The 17,302-nt window shown below is 46.0% G+C and overlaps 1 protein-coding gene across 1 annotated transcript in view; it reads right to left on the minus strand.

Annotated features, from left to right (window-relative positions):
• TAFA5 (TAFA chemokine like family member 5) overlaps window positions 1-17,053 on the minus strand; it is a 615,298-nt gene extending 598,245 nt beyond the window's left edge. Inside the window, exon 1 of the mRNA XM_085654060.1 lies at window positions 15,909-17,053. Within this exon, the coding sequence (XP_085510186.1) occupies window positions 15,909-15,999 (91 nt within the window). The 5' untranslated portion in view covers window positions 16,000-17,053. The remainder of the gene's footprint in view (window positions 1-15,908) is intronic.
• Between the last annotated feature and the right edge of the window lie 249 nt (window positions 17,054-17,302).

The following is a 17,302-nucleotide window of genomic DNA, read 5'->3' on the forward strand; positions in this document are numbered from 1 at the left end:
CTCAACTGTTGCAGTTTCTTCTTTGTTGGAGTTATTAGTTATGCTGTGTTTTCATATTCTTCAAGTCCGGCTTCTCTATTATGTGTGGCATTCCCTATCCTACTAACATATCGGTCTAACTCACTTAAGCTTCCTAAGTTTTATCATTTTCAAATCAAATATTAATGCCTAATATTTACATTAATGATCTTTTGCCTTGCTACACCTCTCCTCCTCTTTGTTTCTGTATGCCTGTTGCCTGTCCCTAATCTACCAAGTGCTTCTCTTTTTATTATTTAGCTTAACTAACCGCTGAAAAGTAGAATGCTATATGCCACCTCTCTTTATCAAATCATTTGATTAACAAATTGTAATAGGTGTTTATTTTTTTTAGATCTCTTTCATTATTTGTCAGCACTGTTGCAGAGTATATGTAATAAGTTAATCAGACACAGTGAACAGCATGCTTTGTACATATTCATGCATTTCATCGTTGCTGCTTTATTTGTAACATAAAAATACAAAGTTATGAACTGTGTTTTTTTTTAAATGTCAAAACAACCCTTTAGGCACCTAGAACACATTCATATTAGACCTGCTCAAAATCTTTTGTTAGCCACAATGCGTTATGAATAATCAAATCAGACTTTTCATCAGTAGCGGTCCGTGTAGGGCGGTGAGGCGGGGCGGGGGAGGGGCAGTGTGGGGAAATGTAAACGCCGGAATATGGATGAACGGAGGTAAGTACACATTTAAATAAATAAAACTAATTTTGTTGCGCGCGCTGCACCGCTACTGCTTTTCATCCTTGTATTATACTTGGGAGTGCAGCGTCCTGTGGAGCACATCCAAATACAATTAGTATCTAACTCATCTACATTATATCTAAACATCAAATAATGTTCTATCAAACAAAACCACTGCTCAGTTCACTGCCAAGCAGTGCAAGACAAATGCTCTTAGATGCTACTGGAATGCCATACGTTAAAAGACGTACTTAATGAAAGAAGCATCCTCTTGTCTTTAATATTTCGAATTAATCTAAAGCAAAATTTGTGATAACACGAGAAAGTGGAGCACGTTGTGCATAAAGCACTGCTTTGTTGGGAACACTGTACTGAGCAGAATAATATAAGATGTAAAGGCCTTTTTTCTTAATAAACTTTTTCAACATGTTTCAACTTGCACAGCATCCATATTTTTGGGTTGCAGCTTTGCCATGCAGTTTTTGATCAAGTGGAGATTAATTTTAATATCTTTCAGGCCATTATTTTGCCAAAGTAAATACCTGTTTCTTCCACTATGACCTTTGTCTGTCTGAAAAATACAATATGTTTCACAGCATATTTAATAAAAAAATATTTAATTCAAAAGGAAAACGTCAAGACCTGGAGCATTTGAACCTGACTGAATGAATGCTGTGGCCTGAATATTATTGCAGAGCTACAGACAAACCTCCAAATTCCCATGTTTGTATCAGAAACCTGGTTCATACTTTTGCATAACTTAAAAAGCACGTTAATAACTAGAGCCCCCATGCAAGGCTTTCTGATTGGCTGAGATAATGTTGCCATTACATGCAAGTTATACAATAATGCGGTATGCCCAAACAGTTACTGGGACCTGGGTGAAATGCGGTACAATAAGTGGGGGTGGGCCCACTGGAAACACAACAGTTGTGTTACTGTCAACATCACCTGATAAATTAATTACAGACAATCTTTTTTAAGCATATTCAGAGTATTTTAATCATACTGAACATATAAAGCATCATGTTCTACTCATAGTACATTGGTCAAAACGGTTTAGTGTGTAGGTGCCCCAGATACTTGGGGGAAGAAGGCAGAAGGGGTTTAGTGCATCAAGGTGCAGAAGTGGAGGTGAGTGCTGGAAGGAGGGCAGTGGGTAGTGTGTGCATCCAACAACATAAAAAGCCTGTCCAGCCTTAAACAAGGTTCAATCATTTACAAAAACTGAATGACAGACAAGGAGGACACGGTGAAAACATCACTGTTGTCCACATTCAGTACAAAACATAAAAGATTGTCGACGTTTCGACCCAAGATTGTTGTAGGAAAATTCTGCTCCTTACAGGCGGGTCTTCATCAGGACCCAGGAGACACCCTAAATCCACCTAGAACTGTGGCGGAGAGGACAGACCCGGAGTCTCTAGTCTCAGAGACGGACAAATGCTTGAAAGTGAAGAGTCAAAATGACTCCACGTAGTGCAGCGCAGGTTTTTTTGCACTTCGCAGAGTTCCGCGTAGCAGAACTCCACAAACTCTGTCCAGGCTTAGTTAGAAATCCGACAGCCATCCTGACTGGACCTTTGATCCTGTTGGAGGTGGTGGTCCGACCGGCTGCATTGTTATGCAGAGGTTGGACCGATGCCCTGGATGGTGGGTGGACCACCAGTCAGTGGCGGTCTGCCCACCATCATAATGAGGCCCTAGATTTCTTGGGTCTGCTGAAATGTTTCCCTGAAATGAATGGTCAATAGCTGGAAAAAAAAACATTCATGGCAGTAAAATGATTGTGTCTCTTCAATTGTAGAAATCTCACTGCATGTTACCCACATTCTGAGCTGCAGCCTTTATCTGAAAGTGACTTACATGAAACTGCTTATAATATTTTTGCAACCAATTACATACTGTGTAGTGGTATATTTAATTTTACACTGCAGATTCCACATGAATGCTAAATGTCTGCAGGCATATTTTCTCAGTCATTAATCTTTTTTGGAAGGGTAGAGCTGTGACCATGTACTATAAACAATAAAACAAAACCCTCTGCCAAGCGTTAAATCAAAAATCCTAAGTCACTGAAGTGTTCCATGGTGTCCTGAAGGAATTTTGACTTTAGTGTCATTCCTCTTACAATATGTTTGCATTGCATGGAAGAGGTTGATTTATTCCATATTTAATGAGGATCTATAACAAGGATACTTGCAAACATTTCCCAGGGGCCACAAAGCTTGGTCTGCGATGTGTCCGAGGGCCGCATTGATGCAAGCAGGGTGGTGGTCTTGATCATGGGGGTGGTTGTAAGGTGGGTATAGTGGAAGCAAAGCATGTACATCTAGTGGCTGAATTGCACAATGTGAAACCAGAAAATCAGATAGTAATCCCAGCTTCCCCACTTTACCAAATTGTATGATCCTAGGCAATTGTTTTATTTCACTTTCCCTATTTTTTTTTAATAATGATCACATATAAAAGGACTTTGAAAATACATGACTTAAGGATTTGTGCCGTACAAACCCTTATCCTGTGTTTGAATTGATATAAGTATAATCTTGTTCATGGGTAATAGGAACCCAGGCCACACTTAGAGAGTGCACATAACAACTGATTTGCCTCTAAATTCACTTTAGACAATGTTGTCAGTGTGTGGGGAAGAATGAGTGATTCTAAATTAATGTTTGAAAACTATCACTTTAAAATATACTTGTCGAATGCACTGATATAATCTGATGTACTAAGGCAAAATGGTTCTGCATGTTAAAGAAATACAATTTTTGAATTTTGAAAAGACCTTACATATTTTTAAAAAAACAACGAAGGTGTTCCTGAAGTTAAGTGGTGCAGAACAACCTAGTTACTTCCTTTATTTTACTTCAATTAACCTTTAAATAAAGACGTGCCTGTTTATTTAATATTTTTTTAATGTTAGTGTCTAGTTGAGTTAACAGCTGCCCAGTGATACTGTTGATCAAGGGGCCACATGTAAAGGTCTGGAGGGCCGCTGTACATTGACTGTCACAGATCTATATTAACCACAAGGAAATGTTGCTAATTATTGCTATATTATTGTGTAAGCTTCAGGGATAGTGACTACTTACAAAAATAATCTCTAAATTTCCTATGTTAAAATAGACATGTTTTAGGTGCACACGTCATTGCAGTAATTGAACTCAAAAAAGTAACATGACTTTACATGTGTATTTGTAACATGTGTATTTGTAAAAGCGCATGGTCACCCTTAGGTATCTTGGCACTGACTAACAGATGTTTCTTGTTGCCCAACTCAATGGTACTTATTTTATCGACCTTCGATGTATGAAAGGCTGAGTGGACTCGCCGGAATTTGTACATGTGACCATGAGGTCGAACACAGGCTCCTTCAGTGGGCGCATTAGTCCACAGAGCCAACAGATCCAACATGTAAGTGTTTACAACACATTTTACTCGTGGGGGGTGGGGGATGGCATTGCAGGATCACCAAAGGCTTTCTTGTCACAAAAACTAAGGAAAACAGTTGGTGACAACAGGATTGTTTGAATCCATCTGAAAGACCTGAAAATGACTGGACTCTACATACATCCCATTGCATACTTTTTTTCTCAATGCGCCACTACAGAAAGGGACCAATCCAATGCAAGTCATTATTTACCCGACCCCAAAGGGCCTGCACCCCAAACCACTAACACATGATGCTCTCTGCAAAGTGACATGTGCAATTCCAAAGTCTTTCCCATCTCTTTGAGGGTCATCTGCGATGTGGAGCGAGAATCACTATTGCACAGTGAGCCACAGGCCCCACTCTCAGCATGCCATGGAGAATGGATCACTGAGAAAAGATAAAAGGGGCAACTGGAATGCTTGAATCCATCTCAGCCACCACTAATTAGCCTCGGTCACATTCCGTTCAATCAATGTGGCTCACTGTGTCTTTACAAGCAGGGACTCACCATATGCAAATCGGCCCTGTCGGAAAGTGTAAAATATAATTGCAACATTAGTCATTTTACCCGTGGCTCTCCGATAAAATGAATCGTCGCATTCACAGAACCGGGTTTCTGTTGAACAGACACAACGTCAAAAATGTCTCTCACGTTAGTTACCTTTTAAAGAGTTTATAAACTCTGTGGAGGCGCACATTAATATGCTTGGCGCGTTCCCAGTTTGCTTTAACTCTCTCGATCGGGACGTGATGGCAGCCTGCCGGTGATACCATCAGCCAGTCTGAAATGTGCTTTGCTGAAACGGACTAATGGAAAGCCAGACATGCAAATGCGTTCTTTGAGATGCATACCTGCTCCTGTTACAGAACCTGGAGATTTGGAGCTTACATATCGGAAGATTAGTTGATATTCTCCCTGCATGTGGAAATGTCACTTCTCCCCCGAATGCTAAAAGCAGGCGCTCGGAAAACCTAAGACAGGCCGGCGCGGTGCGCGTGCAACCATGTCAGATGTTGCTAATTGGACAGCTTTTCATCAGTTGGGAAGGAAAATAGAACGCAATGCTTTTCACAGAAAAAAGACTACACGCAGTACACTCCAAATCCACGGATTCATCACTGTGATGCGTGTACCGGTGTCAAATGTGTCAACAGCGGACAGGGTTGTGACAGTTGAGCGTCTTTTTCGGCTGTTGACAAATGTGACATCTGCCATAATACGGCATTAAATTTGCGTTCACTTTATTTTGTGTTCCCATAATCAAAGCGATAAAAGACATCACTTTCGAAGTGCACTGTGCACTTATTTTGGTAATGCCCTTTTCGTTATCGCACCTACATGCCTCTGTTCCCACATAGGAGCAAAAGAAAACATAAATGGGGGATGCACCTCGTTGTCCGTACTTCCGGAATGGGATTCTAAGGCTAGGTTTTTGTGTTTGCATTTCTGAGAGCGCTCGACTCGGGTGAGACGGTTCGGCGCATGTTAAACTGCCAGACAGGCATGGGACTGCAATTATATTTCACAATAGCCTTTCCGTGGTTCTCAGCTCCATTCATCTTTGGAAACACTGGGAGACAGATTAGGCATAGGGGAGCGGATTAGCCACAGGGCGACCTGCATTTCCAGACAGAAGACGGAGTGTGAAAAACTGGCACCCGGTGTCACCCATTCTTCACTTCGAGGAAAAAAAATCATATTAATTAAAATGGCTCTTTAAATACCCCAGTCTCACTTGTCTGGGAACAAGCGCTGTTTGTTTCCTCGCCTCCGGAAGACTTGCAGCTATGTGCTGCGGCTATCTGAGGCTCTTCACTGGTGCGAATTTAAACAAAGTAGAAATATGTATGTCTGATCTCTGTCTGTGTGCATAAGCATGGGAGTCAGTGCATATGTGCCTATACATGGACACGTGCCTACAAATGTATATGAGCGTGAGAAATAGTCTCTGTGTAAGAGTTTGTGTGACAGTGTATGGGTACATATAGGAGCGTGTGAGCTAAAGAGTGTACATTTGTAAGACAACATGTTTGTAAGCCTGAGGGAATCTCTGTTTGTAAGTATGATTGTGTTTGTGGATGTGTCAAAGACCATGACAGAGAGTATGTAAGTGTTTATGTTTGAGAATGTATGGGTTGAGTGTGACTGTACAGGTGAGCATGAATGTGTGAACGCACGTGTGTGCATGAGATTATCTGTTTATGTATTTTGTGTGTGTGTGTGTGTGTGTAACTAAAATTGTGTGAGTTAAAGTTGGTGTATCTGAAGGTGGGTAAAAGAATGTGTGTATTTGTAAAAGATTATTTGTGACCATAAGAGATTATGGCCCTTATGTACGAAAGCATGTTATGATTGCAAACCCGGTGATTGACAAAATCACTAGGTATGCACCTTCCAATGCATGCTTATATGAACTAAACACATTTTACGAGACAAAAACAATCTCAACTTGTTAAATGGGGCTATCAACCCACACCGATGCACAGTTGCTATTTAACAATTCTTGTCACAAATCACTGGACACTTACTGACACCTCAAAAGAGGCGGCATCTGATTGGCAAAGGGAAGAAGTCTCCTTGGGTTACCTTTACCTTTGGGAAGAGTGCTGGCAGCCACAGGGAGTAGAGAGTGGGCCAATGACTCACCGCTTTCTCAACAAAGGCTAGAAGTAACATCGGAATTCATGGCTTCAGTCATGGTATGTTTTCGTCTGTACTTCTTTTTAACAAAAGATATTTAACCAAAACGAGGATGCAAGGGGTTACATGTTTACGGTATGGTAACATTATATTGAAAAGACCATGTAACTATTAGGAAAATTGTTTCTTGTCTAAAGTAATTGTCACATGAAATATGTGAAGCAGTAAAAAGTGGTTTGCTCATGTCAATTTTGCTGTACTAAACTTGAATGTAACCATTCACTCTAGTAATACATGTGTGAATGCCTGTCTATTCGTACAGTTGCTTTAAATAACATGAATTAATCGGACACAATTATTTTCTCTTCCATGGCACACACACCATGAAAGAGGGCCAATGAAATTAAATATTACCAAGCAACATTTAGAGCCAAAGTACTCATAACCCACATTCACACATTTACTACTACAAGAGTTGTGGCCTAGTGATTAGAGATGCTGAGGTTGAAACCTGGGAACTCGGGTTCAATTCCAGCCTCTGCACTGGCCTCTGCTTATTGTGATGCTAGGCAAATCACCAAATTTTCCTGTGACTAAAAATTAAAATATGAAATGTGTGAGTATAATTTCCACTTGATGTACACAATCAAAAACACTGTCTTCCAGCACCACCATGTAATGTAGCCCTGTTGCACCACAGCTAGGTGTGTGTTATATAAATACCAATAAACACAGTGCAAAAGTAAAACTCCAGTTACCACAGTTACCTAAACTTGACATGAGAAAAACAGTTTCCTCCCTCTCACATGTGATGTTAGTTACTTTGCACATGCAAACTTCTCTCCTAATAGTAACAAAGAGTCTTCTATGTGCTTTTACCTTACTTAACAAATTTGACTTCCTGCATCCTACTTTGAGTAAATAATGTTTTAAATTGATACACATGAAAAAGTACCATGACATAAACCATATATGCTATTTATTACCATTTTTTTATGTAGTGAGGGGGTTTACAATGCAGCCGAGGTTCTTCTGAGCCATGCTACCCCCACACTTTTATACACACACACAAAGAGACACCCACAAAGTAGGAGGCAATGGGCCCTGCCTTTGTGTCAAACTGAAAATCAAACCTTAATGTGTATGTCTTCGTTGAGGATTATTCTTTCAATATCCAATCATCTGTTTCTCCTATACAAAACTCGCTGTGACTCGAGTGGTGCTGCTCATACTAAGACTGCTGTTCAGAAATTAATTAACAATTTCAGGCAACGTTATTATGACTAAATACAATTGGCTCCATCTACATTGCCCTATCTGGGCCTTGTCTTCGCCACTAAATGCTGCCATCAATGAGCTAAGATACCAGTCATACACCCTTTTACAGTCAGAGACTTAATCGATTACATCTCAAGAGCTGCTAGCTTACTAAGGAGAGTCAGTAACCTGATTTATAGAACCTATGCTAAATGTATACATTATGTGTTGCAATGCTTTTTTTTGTTTCAAACTAAAGTTTTGTTGCCCTAAATCAAGCATCTTATTGGTATAACTTGTGCTAAGTATCCTCAGATTATGATATCATTTGTTACATTAAAAGAGACGTTTGTGACACTGTCTCATGGATCCATGTTACAGATCTGGCGCTAAGGATCGTTATGCATTTAATCAATACGCATACTTGTGTGAGCTGCAATGAATGGACACAATATAAAACGTGCATTATTGTTTCACAGTATAAAAGCTCCACTACAAAAAAATACAACAATGCTTACTTTGTCTAACATCACATGTTAGTTCTTTACTATTAATGGCCAGAATTTGCAATGTAAAGCCCTAGACTTCAACACAAAACACAGTTGTTTATTGCTGTCCATTTCTTTATGTCCGTTAAACTGAACCTGTCTGCAGATATCTACAGGAGATGTGTTTCCCATACCTTGTTTTTATATTTCTACAAGAAACGTGTTGGTTTGTGGATGTTGTGTCCCTACATGCCTATGAGACATATATGTTGCTTAAGAAGTATGATGCGCTCTAGTTGTCTTCTTGGTGTTTGTATGAGACATGTGCTGTGGGTGTTTGTATGAGACAGGTGCTGTGGGGGTTTGTATGTGACAGGTGATGTGGGTGTCCTCTTCCCATGTGCGCGAGGGAAGCCTTGTGCAGTGGGTGCAAAGTACTAACATTTAAACTGCTCGTTTTGGGATAATCTTTCGGATGTGTGTTTGCGTGCACCTTGTGTTTATGGCTGAGATGTAAGATCTCTGTAGAGATGCGTCGTTTCGTTTGATTGGATACCGATTCTGACACGGTGTTAGGCGTTAATGGCTTCTTGAAGTAGTTAATGGACAACAGGACCCCTGACGCCTGAGGATGAACAGATAAGAGGGCGGGACTCAAGGTCAGGGGGCAAATAAATGCTGTTGTTAATTACGAGTTGTCTCAGTCAATAGCACTCCTTTGTGTCAACATGTTATCATTAAAACAATACACTCAGCAGCAGCTGGAGCAGCTCTGTCACGGGAATATGGGTGGCGAGAGCCGAGGCACACCCCAGGAGAGACACAAGGCTGTAGAGGAGGCCATGTCTCTCATTTTCCATCTTTTCTCTTCCGGCTCCGGGCTTTCCTCTGCTGTCTGCGTCTTTCCAAAGGGGGAAGTCCCGGTACTCTGCCTGCTGCTGCTGGCGCCAGCCTTTGCCCTGTCCCCTGGGCAGAGAATCACCATCTCAGTTCCTGCTTTTCCCTGCTCCTGTTGTGTTCTAGTGCCTGCCTCTGTCCCCGCAGGGACACAGGAAGAGGGAAGACGGCATGTCTCCCTTTACCCCCTGTCAGCCCCTCTCTTCTCTCTGCTGCCTGCTTATCTTTCTTCCACTTCCCGCCTTTTCTATGCTGTTTACTCCTTTCCCTTGGAGGAACGCAAGCCTGGGAGTGGTGAAGCACTGTTTCCTGCCTTCCCTTCCACTGAGGGAACAAAAAACCAGTGGAGATGTTCCCATGCCTCTCACCAACCTCCTGTGGGCCTGTGCCTTATCTTCAAATGAGAGCACACACACCTGATAGTGGGGAGCCCCTGTCTCTCTTCAACCTCCTGTGCACCCCAATCTTCTCAACCAGCAATGGATCCAAGCCCAGGAGTGGTGAGCACATGTGCAGTTCTAAACTCCAGTGGGCCCTGCCTTCCCTACCACCGAGAAACTGTGCCCATGTCTCTCATCAAACATTTATGGGTCCTGCCTTCCTTTCCAATGAGACGCACATGGCAGGAAATGGCAAGCTCCTGTTTCTCTCCAAAAGGTCCCTGTCTTCCCTTTCAATAAGAGAACACAAACTGGTTGTGGAGGACCCGAGCTTCACCAAACTCCCATTAGCCCCTGACTTATCTCCCATCAAGGGACACAGGCCTGGAGGTGATACACCACTGTCTCTCCCCATCTTCAGAGGGCCCCTGCCTTCTCTTCCATTGAGGGACACAGACCTTGTAGTGATACACCACTGTCTCCCTCCACCTTCAGAGGGTCCCTGACTTCTCTTCCATTGAGGGACACAGGCCTAGAGGTGATACACCACTGTCTCTATGCACCTTCAGTGGGCCGCTGCCTTCTTTTCCAATGAAGGATCACACACTGGTTGTGGTGGACCGTGCCTCACCAACCTCCAAGCAGCCCCTGCCTTCTCTTCTGCCGAGGGACACAGGCCTGGCAGTGATACACCACTGTCTCTCCACCTTCAGTGGGCCCCTGAATTCCCTTCCAATGAGAAAACACAAGCCTGGTGGTGTCGAGACCCCGTCTCACTCCAACTGCCTGTGGGTCTCTGCTTTCCCTTTCAACGATTAAACACAAGCCTGGCAATAGTGAGCCCCCTCTTTCTCCAGCCTTACAAGCCTGTGAGCCCCTGCCCCTTCAACTTCCTGTGCATTTATGTTGAGGGAAGAAAAGCTGGTAAGAGATGAGAACCAGTCTCTCTCTCTATCCTCATGTGGGCTCTTGCCTTTTCTCTGTTGTCTGCTCTTGTTGAGCAGAAAAATATGCCATCAGAACACAGAGGGTTAATGTGATACCCACTACACAATGGCCTATGGTAGCACCAACTATTATGCACCATCCACTGTGCCAGCTTTTGAGATGTGTGCCAACTGTCCTATGCACCTTGCCAATCATCAGTACCACTGATGGAAGTCAAAGATTATGCACAGTAAGAACCAATAAACTCACTATGCTTATGTTTCAGAGCAACCACACAAAGAGAATTTGTTAAACAGCGCGTTGCCTTTCCTGAGCGTTATTTGTTAGTTCTACATCATCATTTTCCAATCTACAGGGTTGAAAACATCCTCCTGGTCACTCACCGCCACACTCCACACGCGTTTCAACTGTCAGGACGCTGTATGGTAAGTGTCAATACGATCACATTAGCTCTACAGGTGTAATCTGAAAATCTGTATTTGCGAAGTTTTGCCCAACAAACCAAAAATCTTAATTGGAATCGGCAGCTTAACATTACCTGCGCGCCACCCAATCATTGGCCGGAAGCAGAAGCCGCACGTGGCATTGCAGCCACTGCTGCACTGCAAATGGAAACTGCAGTAAACAGGACAACACGAGGGCGGACATGGTCTGGCAGATATATGCGGTTCATGTCACATTACGACTTGCCGACGCATTATTGTTCGTGAGGTTGCTTGTGGATTTGTAATACGTCCCAACAATTGGAGCTTGACCTGCTATAACTAATAAATAAATGGAAAAAAACACAGAAATATGGAGTATTCATGCATGCATGCTTTCATATTTTTCATGTTTAGATTTTGTGCATGGTTTTGCCTGCTGTGTTAGTTTGCCCTTTTTTGTTTGTGTGTGGTTTAATCTTTTATATTATTTTCTTGTTAAACGTGTTCTTTTTTATGTCTTTAACTGTTTTACATTCAGCATAGTATACACTGTGTGTGGTTTTATGTTTGCATGCTTTGAAATGAAAGGTTTTTATATTTCATGGGCTGCATTTTCCATGATTTTAAAGTCGTATACATCCACGTTTTGCATTGATCCACATTTGTGTGGTTTTATATTTAACATGCTATCTGAATTTTCCCTGATTTATAAAATGACCGATTATCTCATTTGAAATATTTCATAATCTGCACGGTGTCATTTTCTAATTTTACACGGCTGCATACGTTCAACACGGATGAGTTTTTTAAAATAGTTTGTAGTTTTACAGAAATACGTCTGAAGTACCACATCAACCCACCCTAATGCAAGATACAATAAGTAAAATCTAGTTAACCCTCAATTCCCTAACCTCTCCTCCTTTCTACTACGCTCCAACTGCCGCGCACTGGAAATCTATGGACTTCAAACGGCTCTATCGACGGCAGGAATCAGAAAACGTTCAGCAGCAAACGAGAGGTCAGAGAGCGGGCAGTGCCTCTGCAGTCGCCCGGTCCGACACGCCGAAGGCCAGCCCACAGAATAACCCCCTTGTGGTGCATGCACGTGAAGTAAAGGGCACGGTCACCCGCCGAGCAAGGGTGACAGAATGGGCTTGTTTAAAGCGAGTGAGAGAGGGGGTGTATTGGCGTTTTACTAAATCTCTTCCAAATAATGCTTTTGAGCTCTAAATAAAAAAATACATGAATTGTTTTCCGTTAGGTCAATTAGGCGTTTGTTTTACCAGGGCCCGCACCTCGAGCAATGCAAAATACTACGTCGCGTGCGTGCCTGTGCGCGCGCTTCAGCGTGGAAACGCACCACGCAAGGTAACTAAGGAGCTGCTTTAACACCGCAAGCACCAAGCCGGCCCGAGCTCAGATAGCGCCCCTGGCGGAAAGGAATTTGCAACCCTGGCTACTGAACAAAAAATGAGGCATCGGGGTCCTTTTCGCTGTCCCTGAGCGGCCAATGATCTGCTTCCGACACAAACATCTCACACACACCCACCATACCTGGTTTGCCCGCAGCTCAGCGCCATCAGGCTGTACCAAGTTGTTGGGGGGGGGGGGGGGGGGTTTGCTGGCGTGTGGCTGCAGAGGGTGTGAGGTAGGGGGAGGGGGAGGGCAGGGTGTTATAAAACGACTGGGGCATGTTATGAATGATTAGAAGTATTTTAAACGAAATCACTGGAGCCAAGGCAGAGGGGGGACTAATGTTTGCAGGACCTTCATGCAGAGAGCTCCGTGAGCCCCTCCAAAGAGTGGCGACCTGGGCCCAGCTCCTCCATGCACCTGCCCTAGAGCCCACTTGCGGTGTGGAGAAAGTCGAGGGAACCACCATACTACACACCAGGTCATGGGCGCGTGAATGCACTTGTGTTGAGAACATGCACAACACAAGGAAAAAGAGAGGACGCTTTAACACAGCCAGCCCCCGCCCTAGAGCCCATTTGAGGTGGACAGGAAGTCAAGTGCACAATACGAAGCACTGGCCAAACAATGTTCAGGTGGGGACGGGTGTTTAGTGAGGTAAGGAATTTTTCAAGCTGGAAAGAGAAGGTAGAATCTTACTGAAGGTACAGATCGCAGAGCTGGGCCTGTACTATACAGAACCGAGTAAGTAAAGGCAAATGAGCAGATGCACGTGAGGCAGCAGTATGGACGCAGTGTTGATGTAAAGATCAACACGGCCTTTGAGCTGCGGAAGCACTACCAATGTAAAATGAGAAATAATCGATGAAACATACATCCTTGCAAAGGCCTGCGTGTTGTGATGCACGGTGATACGGTTCCCGCGCTATGGGAGGAAGGCTGCATGGGATTGGGGGAAATAACGCTGCTATATTTCCGGAACTCTCAGCTACTGGACCACAGCAACAAGCATCCGGTACCGATCGCACAAGAACACACAGCAAGACCTTCGAAGACGAAGACAGCACGTGAAGAAGGCGTCTTTGAGTTCTAGAACTGTTCTAGAAGTGCCTTTAACTTCATGGCATCCATTCACTAAGGCTGGGCCATTCACAGATATGTGTAGCCCTCAATTGCAAGGCGTAAGATTCAAGCAGCAAGTTGTACACTGCATCCTCGCCCTCCTTGGAGAGGAAAAATGGGACATTACAGTGAAGGCCACGCTGGAGATGGGGCACATATAACAACATTCAATGCACTGTGAGAGACAGACTATCTCTAGACCCACCCGACGGAGTGTGTTGGGTAGGCATGGATACACGGTTAAAGCAAACCGGCACCGCTATTTGTAACCCACCACTCCAGCGCCACTGTCGAAACCCCTGTAGTCTGCCCTGAGGCTGACAGACACCCTACACTTAAGCTGTGACAGAGCTCTGAAAAACAAGGACGTGGCAAGCGAATATTTGGAACTGAAACACCCGTCGTATCTTTTAGTATTTGTTTTGGCGTGTTAAAATCAACACAAAAAGCGTACCCGCATAACATGTGTGTGACATTAGGAGAGTCGCACGCAAATTACATGTCTGTGGCTTTAATTCTTCAAGGGGTCGTGAAAGCTGAAAACTGTTACCGCTGCGTCAAGGCGGCTGCACGGTTTTAAGAAGCAGCCTGGATGCGGGCGGTAAGGCCATAGTCGTGTTACACGGATGCTGCTTTTCTCGGACACTGCTCCATGCTGTGTAGCATGTGCAGAGAGCTTCCTGTCTTTTACACGCCTGAAGTAAATCGTCCCCTGACGTAGGCAGAGAAACCGTGTGAAACGCAGATTCCCTTTCATAATCACATTCCTTCACAGCGCCTCCCGGAACCGATAAATAACTAAATAAACATTACGCATCTTGCATGGGGGTAACGAACAACAACACGGGTGCAGCTGGACACCCATGGCCCCGTGTAAGGCTCTCTTCACGTGTTCTGGTGAAACACTTCACCTAATGAGTGTCAGTTATAACATGTCCCCTTCTTGCCCAGTACACTTCCCTCCTGTGCCATTGACGACAGCGGATACGCAGGCACGTATCGTTCCTTTCATGTCATTGGGGAGAGACGGGTGAAGTGCACCACGAAAGGGGGAAGGAGGGGGGCAAACTGTGGCCGAGTAGGAGCGCACAGGAACCTACGGTGGGCATCGGCGAATGGCCTCCTGGCCAGGCTAGAGGGTGCGGAAACTGCAGGCTGCCCTTTGCGCGGACCGTCAGTGCCACCTATTGAGGAGTCGTGGGATGTGTGAGCAGGCCGGGGGTTGGGGCCCTTCTGCCTGTTACTATGTGCGTGTGTGTGTATCCATGCAAAGTGGTGATTGGCGAGAAAAGAAGGGAGCGAGACTCGAGACGGGCAGAGTTAAGGCAACAGAGACAGGGCTCTCACGGTCACCACATCAATCTCTGCACCTCTCCCAAACACCAGGCTGGGATGCAGAGGCCCGGCTCTCACCACAGCCGTCTCTTCTCCTCTGCCAGTCACTTCCAGAGAGGGTTGATGCAGCAATCCCTGACAATGACCCAAACACCTGGCTAGGGGGTGCATAGATGATGCTCCAAACACATGGCCAGCGAGACCGCCCTTGATGCAATCCATAACACTTCACCAGAGACGCAGATCTCACCAGGAGCCTCAACGCTGCCCCAAAACACTTACCCGCCACAACTTTTGGTTAAACGAGACTGCGCGCTACCTACACTCATTCATTCGTGCATGGGCAGATCCGCGAGATGTATGTTGTCAGACACATCCAGAGAGGATGTGGCCTAAATGTCAGAGCTGCTGACTTTGGAACTGTGGAAGCAGGTTCGAGTCTCAGCGTCGGCTCAACATCCGGTGAGTCTGGGCAAATCACTTAATCTCCCGGTGCCTATAAAAATGAATGTGTCTTTGTATAATGTGAATGGTGCTCACGTGAAGTGCTCCGTATCGAGTTCGCGCTATGTAAAACTGCTAAAATAAATACTAATCCATTCGTGCACTCTTTCATAGCGGTGTGCAGTTAATCCATTTAAAGCACACGTTTTCGACCGCTGGCACAGTGAACCCGTTCACAGATACCAATGTGTGTCAAGCCGTGGCCCCATCACCCGGGAGTCCAAGAGAGCTCTTGCACTGGGGTGTGTGGGTGCTGCCACAGGGTCTAGCCGCATTGGATGAGAGGGGTGGGTTGCGGGGTTCGCAGAGCTTTAACCAGAGCGCGTTAATACAATACCTTCTTTAAGGAGCTGCGAGTGGATGACGAAGAGGAGAAAGCAGCAGACGGCTGCCCCTGCTAGTGCCCAAAGAGCCTTCAAGAGCTGCATCTCGGTCTGAAACTCAGCCAGTCCCCGGGAAGTAAGGGCTCGGAGCTCCGGCGGCAGCCTCTGCGCCCCGGCCAGGGCGGCTCTCAAACCTGTGCCCTCGGGGGTGGGTCCCGGGCAGCGGGCGCCGCCGACGGCTCCATATGCGGTTGACAGATACCTCCTCAGTGCGGTCCCCAAGGGCTGGCCCTCAGCATCCCGCCCGAGGGGTGGTCAGCAGCCCCTTTCTTCGGCGCCCCCGACGTCCTCTGCTGTTGCAACTTCTCCAAGTGCCGCGCTGCACCCTCCCAGCGCGCTGCGGATCCTGTCAGACCGGTCGTCCAGACCTCGCGTGTGTGCCCCCTTCAGAGGCTGGAGTGCATCCGCAGTATCATCGAGTGTGCCTCCTCGCAGGCGGTGCCCTCCGTGCCCTGCTGAGCAGACAGACCCTGGCAGTTGTGCCACAGAGAGCAGCCACAGTCCCTCTCCTCAACGCTGTTCTGCTGCCAGGGGCTCACGGAGCGAATCCTTCTGCAGCACAATCTGCAGCCCCCCCTGGCGCTGCCATTCCGATGCACAGGTCCCCGATCTCCCAGAACACCATCCTCCTACCCGCCCGGACACCGGTCTGTGGGCACTCTCAGGCGCACTCCTCCTGGGGTTTTAAGGGGAATCCGAGCTCTGTTACCATCCACTGCCGCACTCCAGAGTCTGGCTGCAGACGGATCCGAGCTTCTTCTGCTTGCTGGCTGAGACTGTGTCCGCCTGTCTCTGCTTACGAAACCGGGCGCCTCTCTCCGGCGTGAGCGTGCGCGCCTGTGGGGATGCGGGAGGGGTGGCAATGGGTGGAGGGGGATCAGATCCGGATCCGTTCCCGGGAGTTGGTGGCGGCGCGCGCAACCCCGGCCCCGCCGCCTCCCATATAAACCAGACCAGGGCCAGGCACAACTTTCCCTTGCTGCTTCTCGCGTGACGTCACGGCTAGCCCGTCTCAACAGCGCCCAATGCGTGACCCCCGCCCTCCTCCGTCCGGCTGCAGGCGGGGGCTCGAGCTCTGTGTAACAGGCTAGATCCACTCTTGGGCACTCTCCTGCGGGGTGTGCGCCTCTCACAGGCTCGGCCAGAGACGCCTTATCTGCAGCCTATCCTCCAGAGGCTGATGGAGGAGAGGGCGTCCCGCGCCGCCTCCTGTGTGTGCAGTTGGGGGTGGGTGGGGGGGTGAGGGGGATGACCAAGTCTACCCACTTTCAGGGACAAGTTTGCTGTGAAAGAGAATGGCCACAGAGGAGCAAGGGTTACCAAGCATCCGTCCTGCGGCAGCCTCCAG

This window comes from Triturus cristatus, chromosome 4_1, assembly GCF_964204655.1.
Source record: "Triturus cristatus chromosome 4_1, aTriCri1.1, whole genome shotgun sequence".
NCBI classification, from domain to species: domain Eukaryota; kingdom Metazoa; phylum Chordata; class Amphibia; order Caudata; family Salamandridae; genus Triturus; species Triturus cristatus.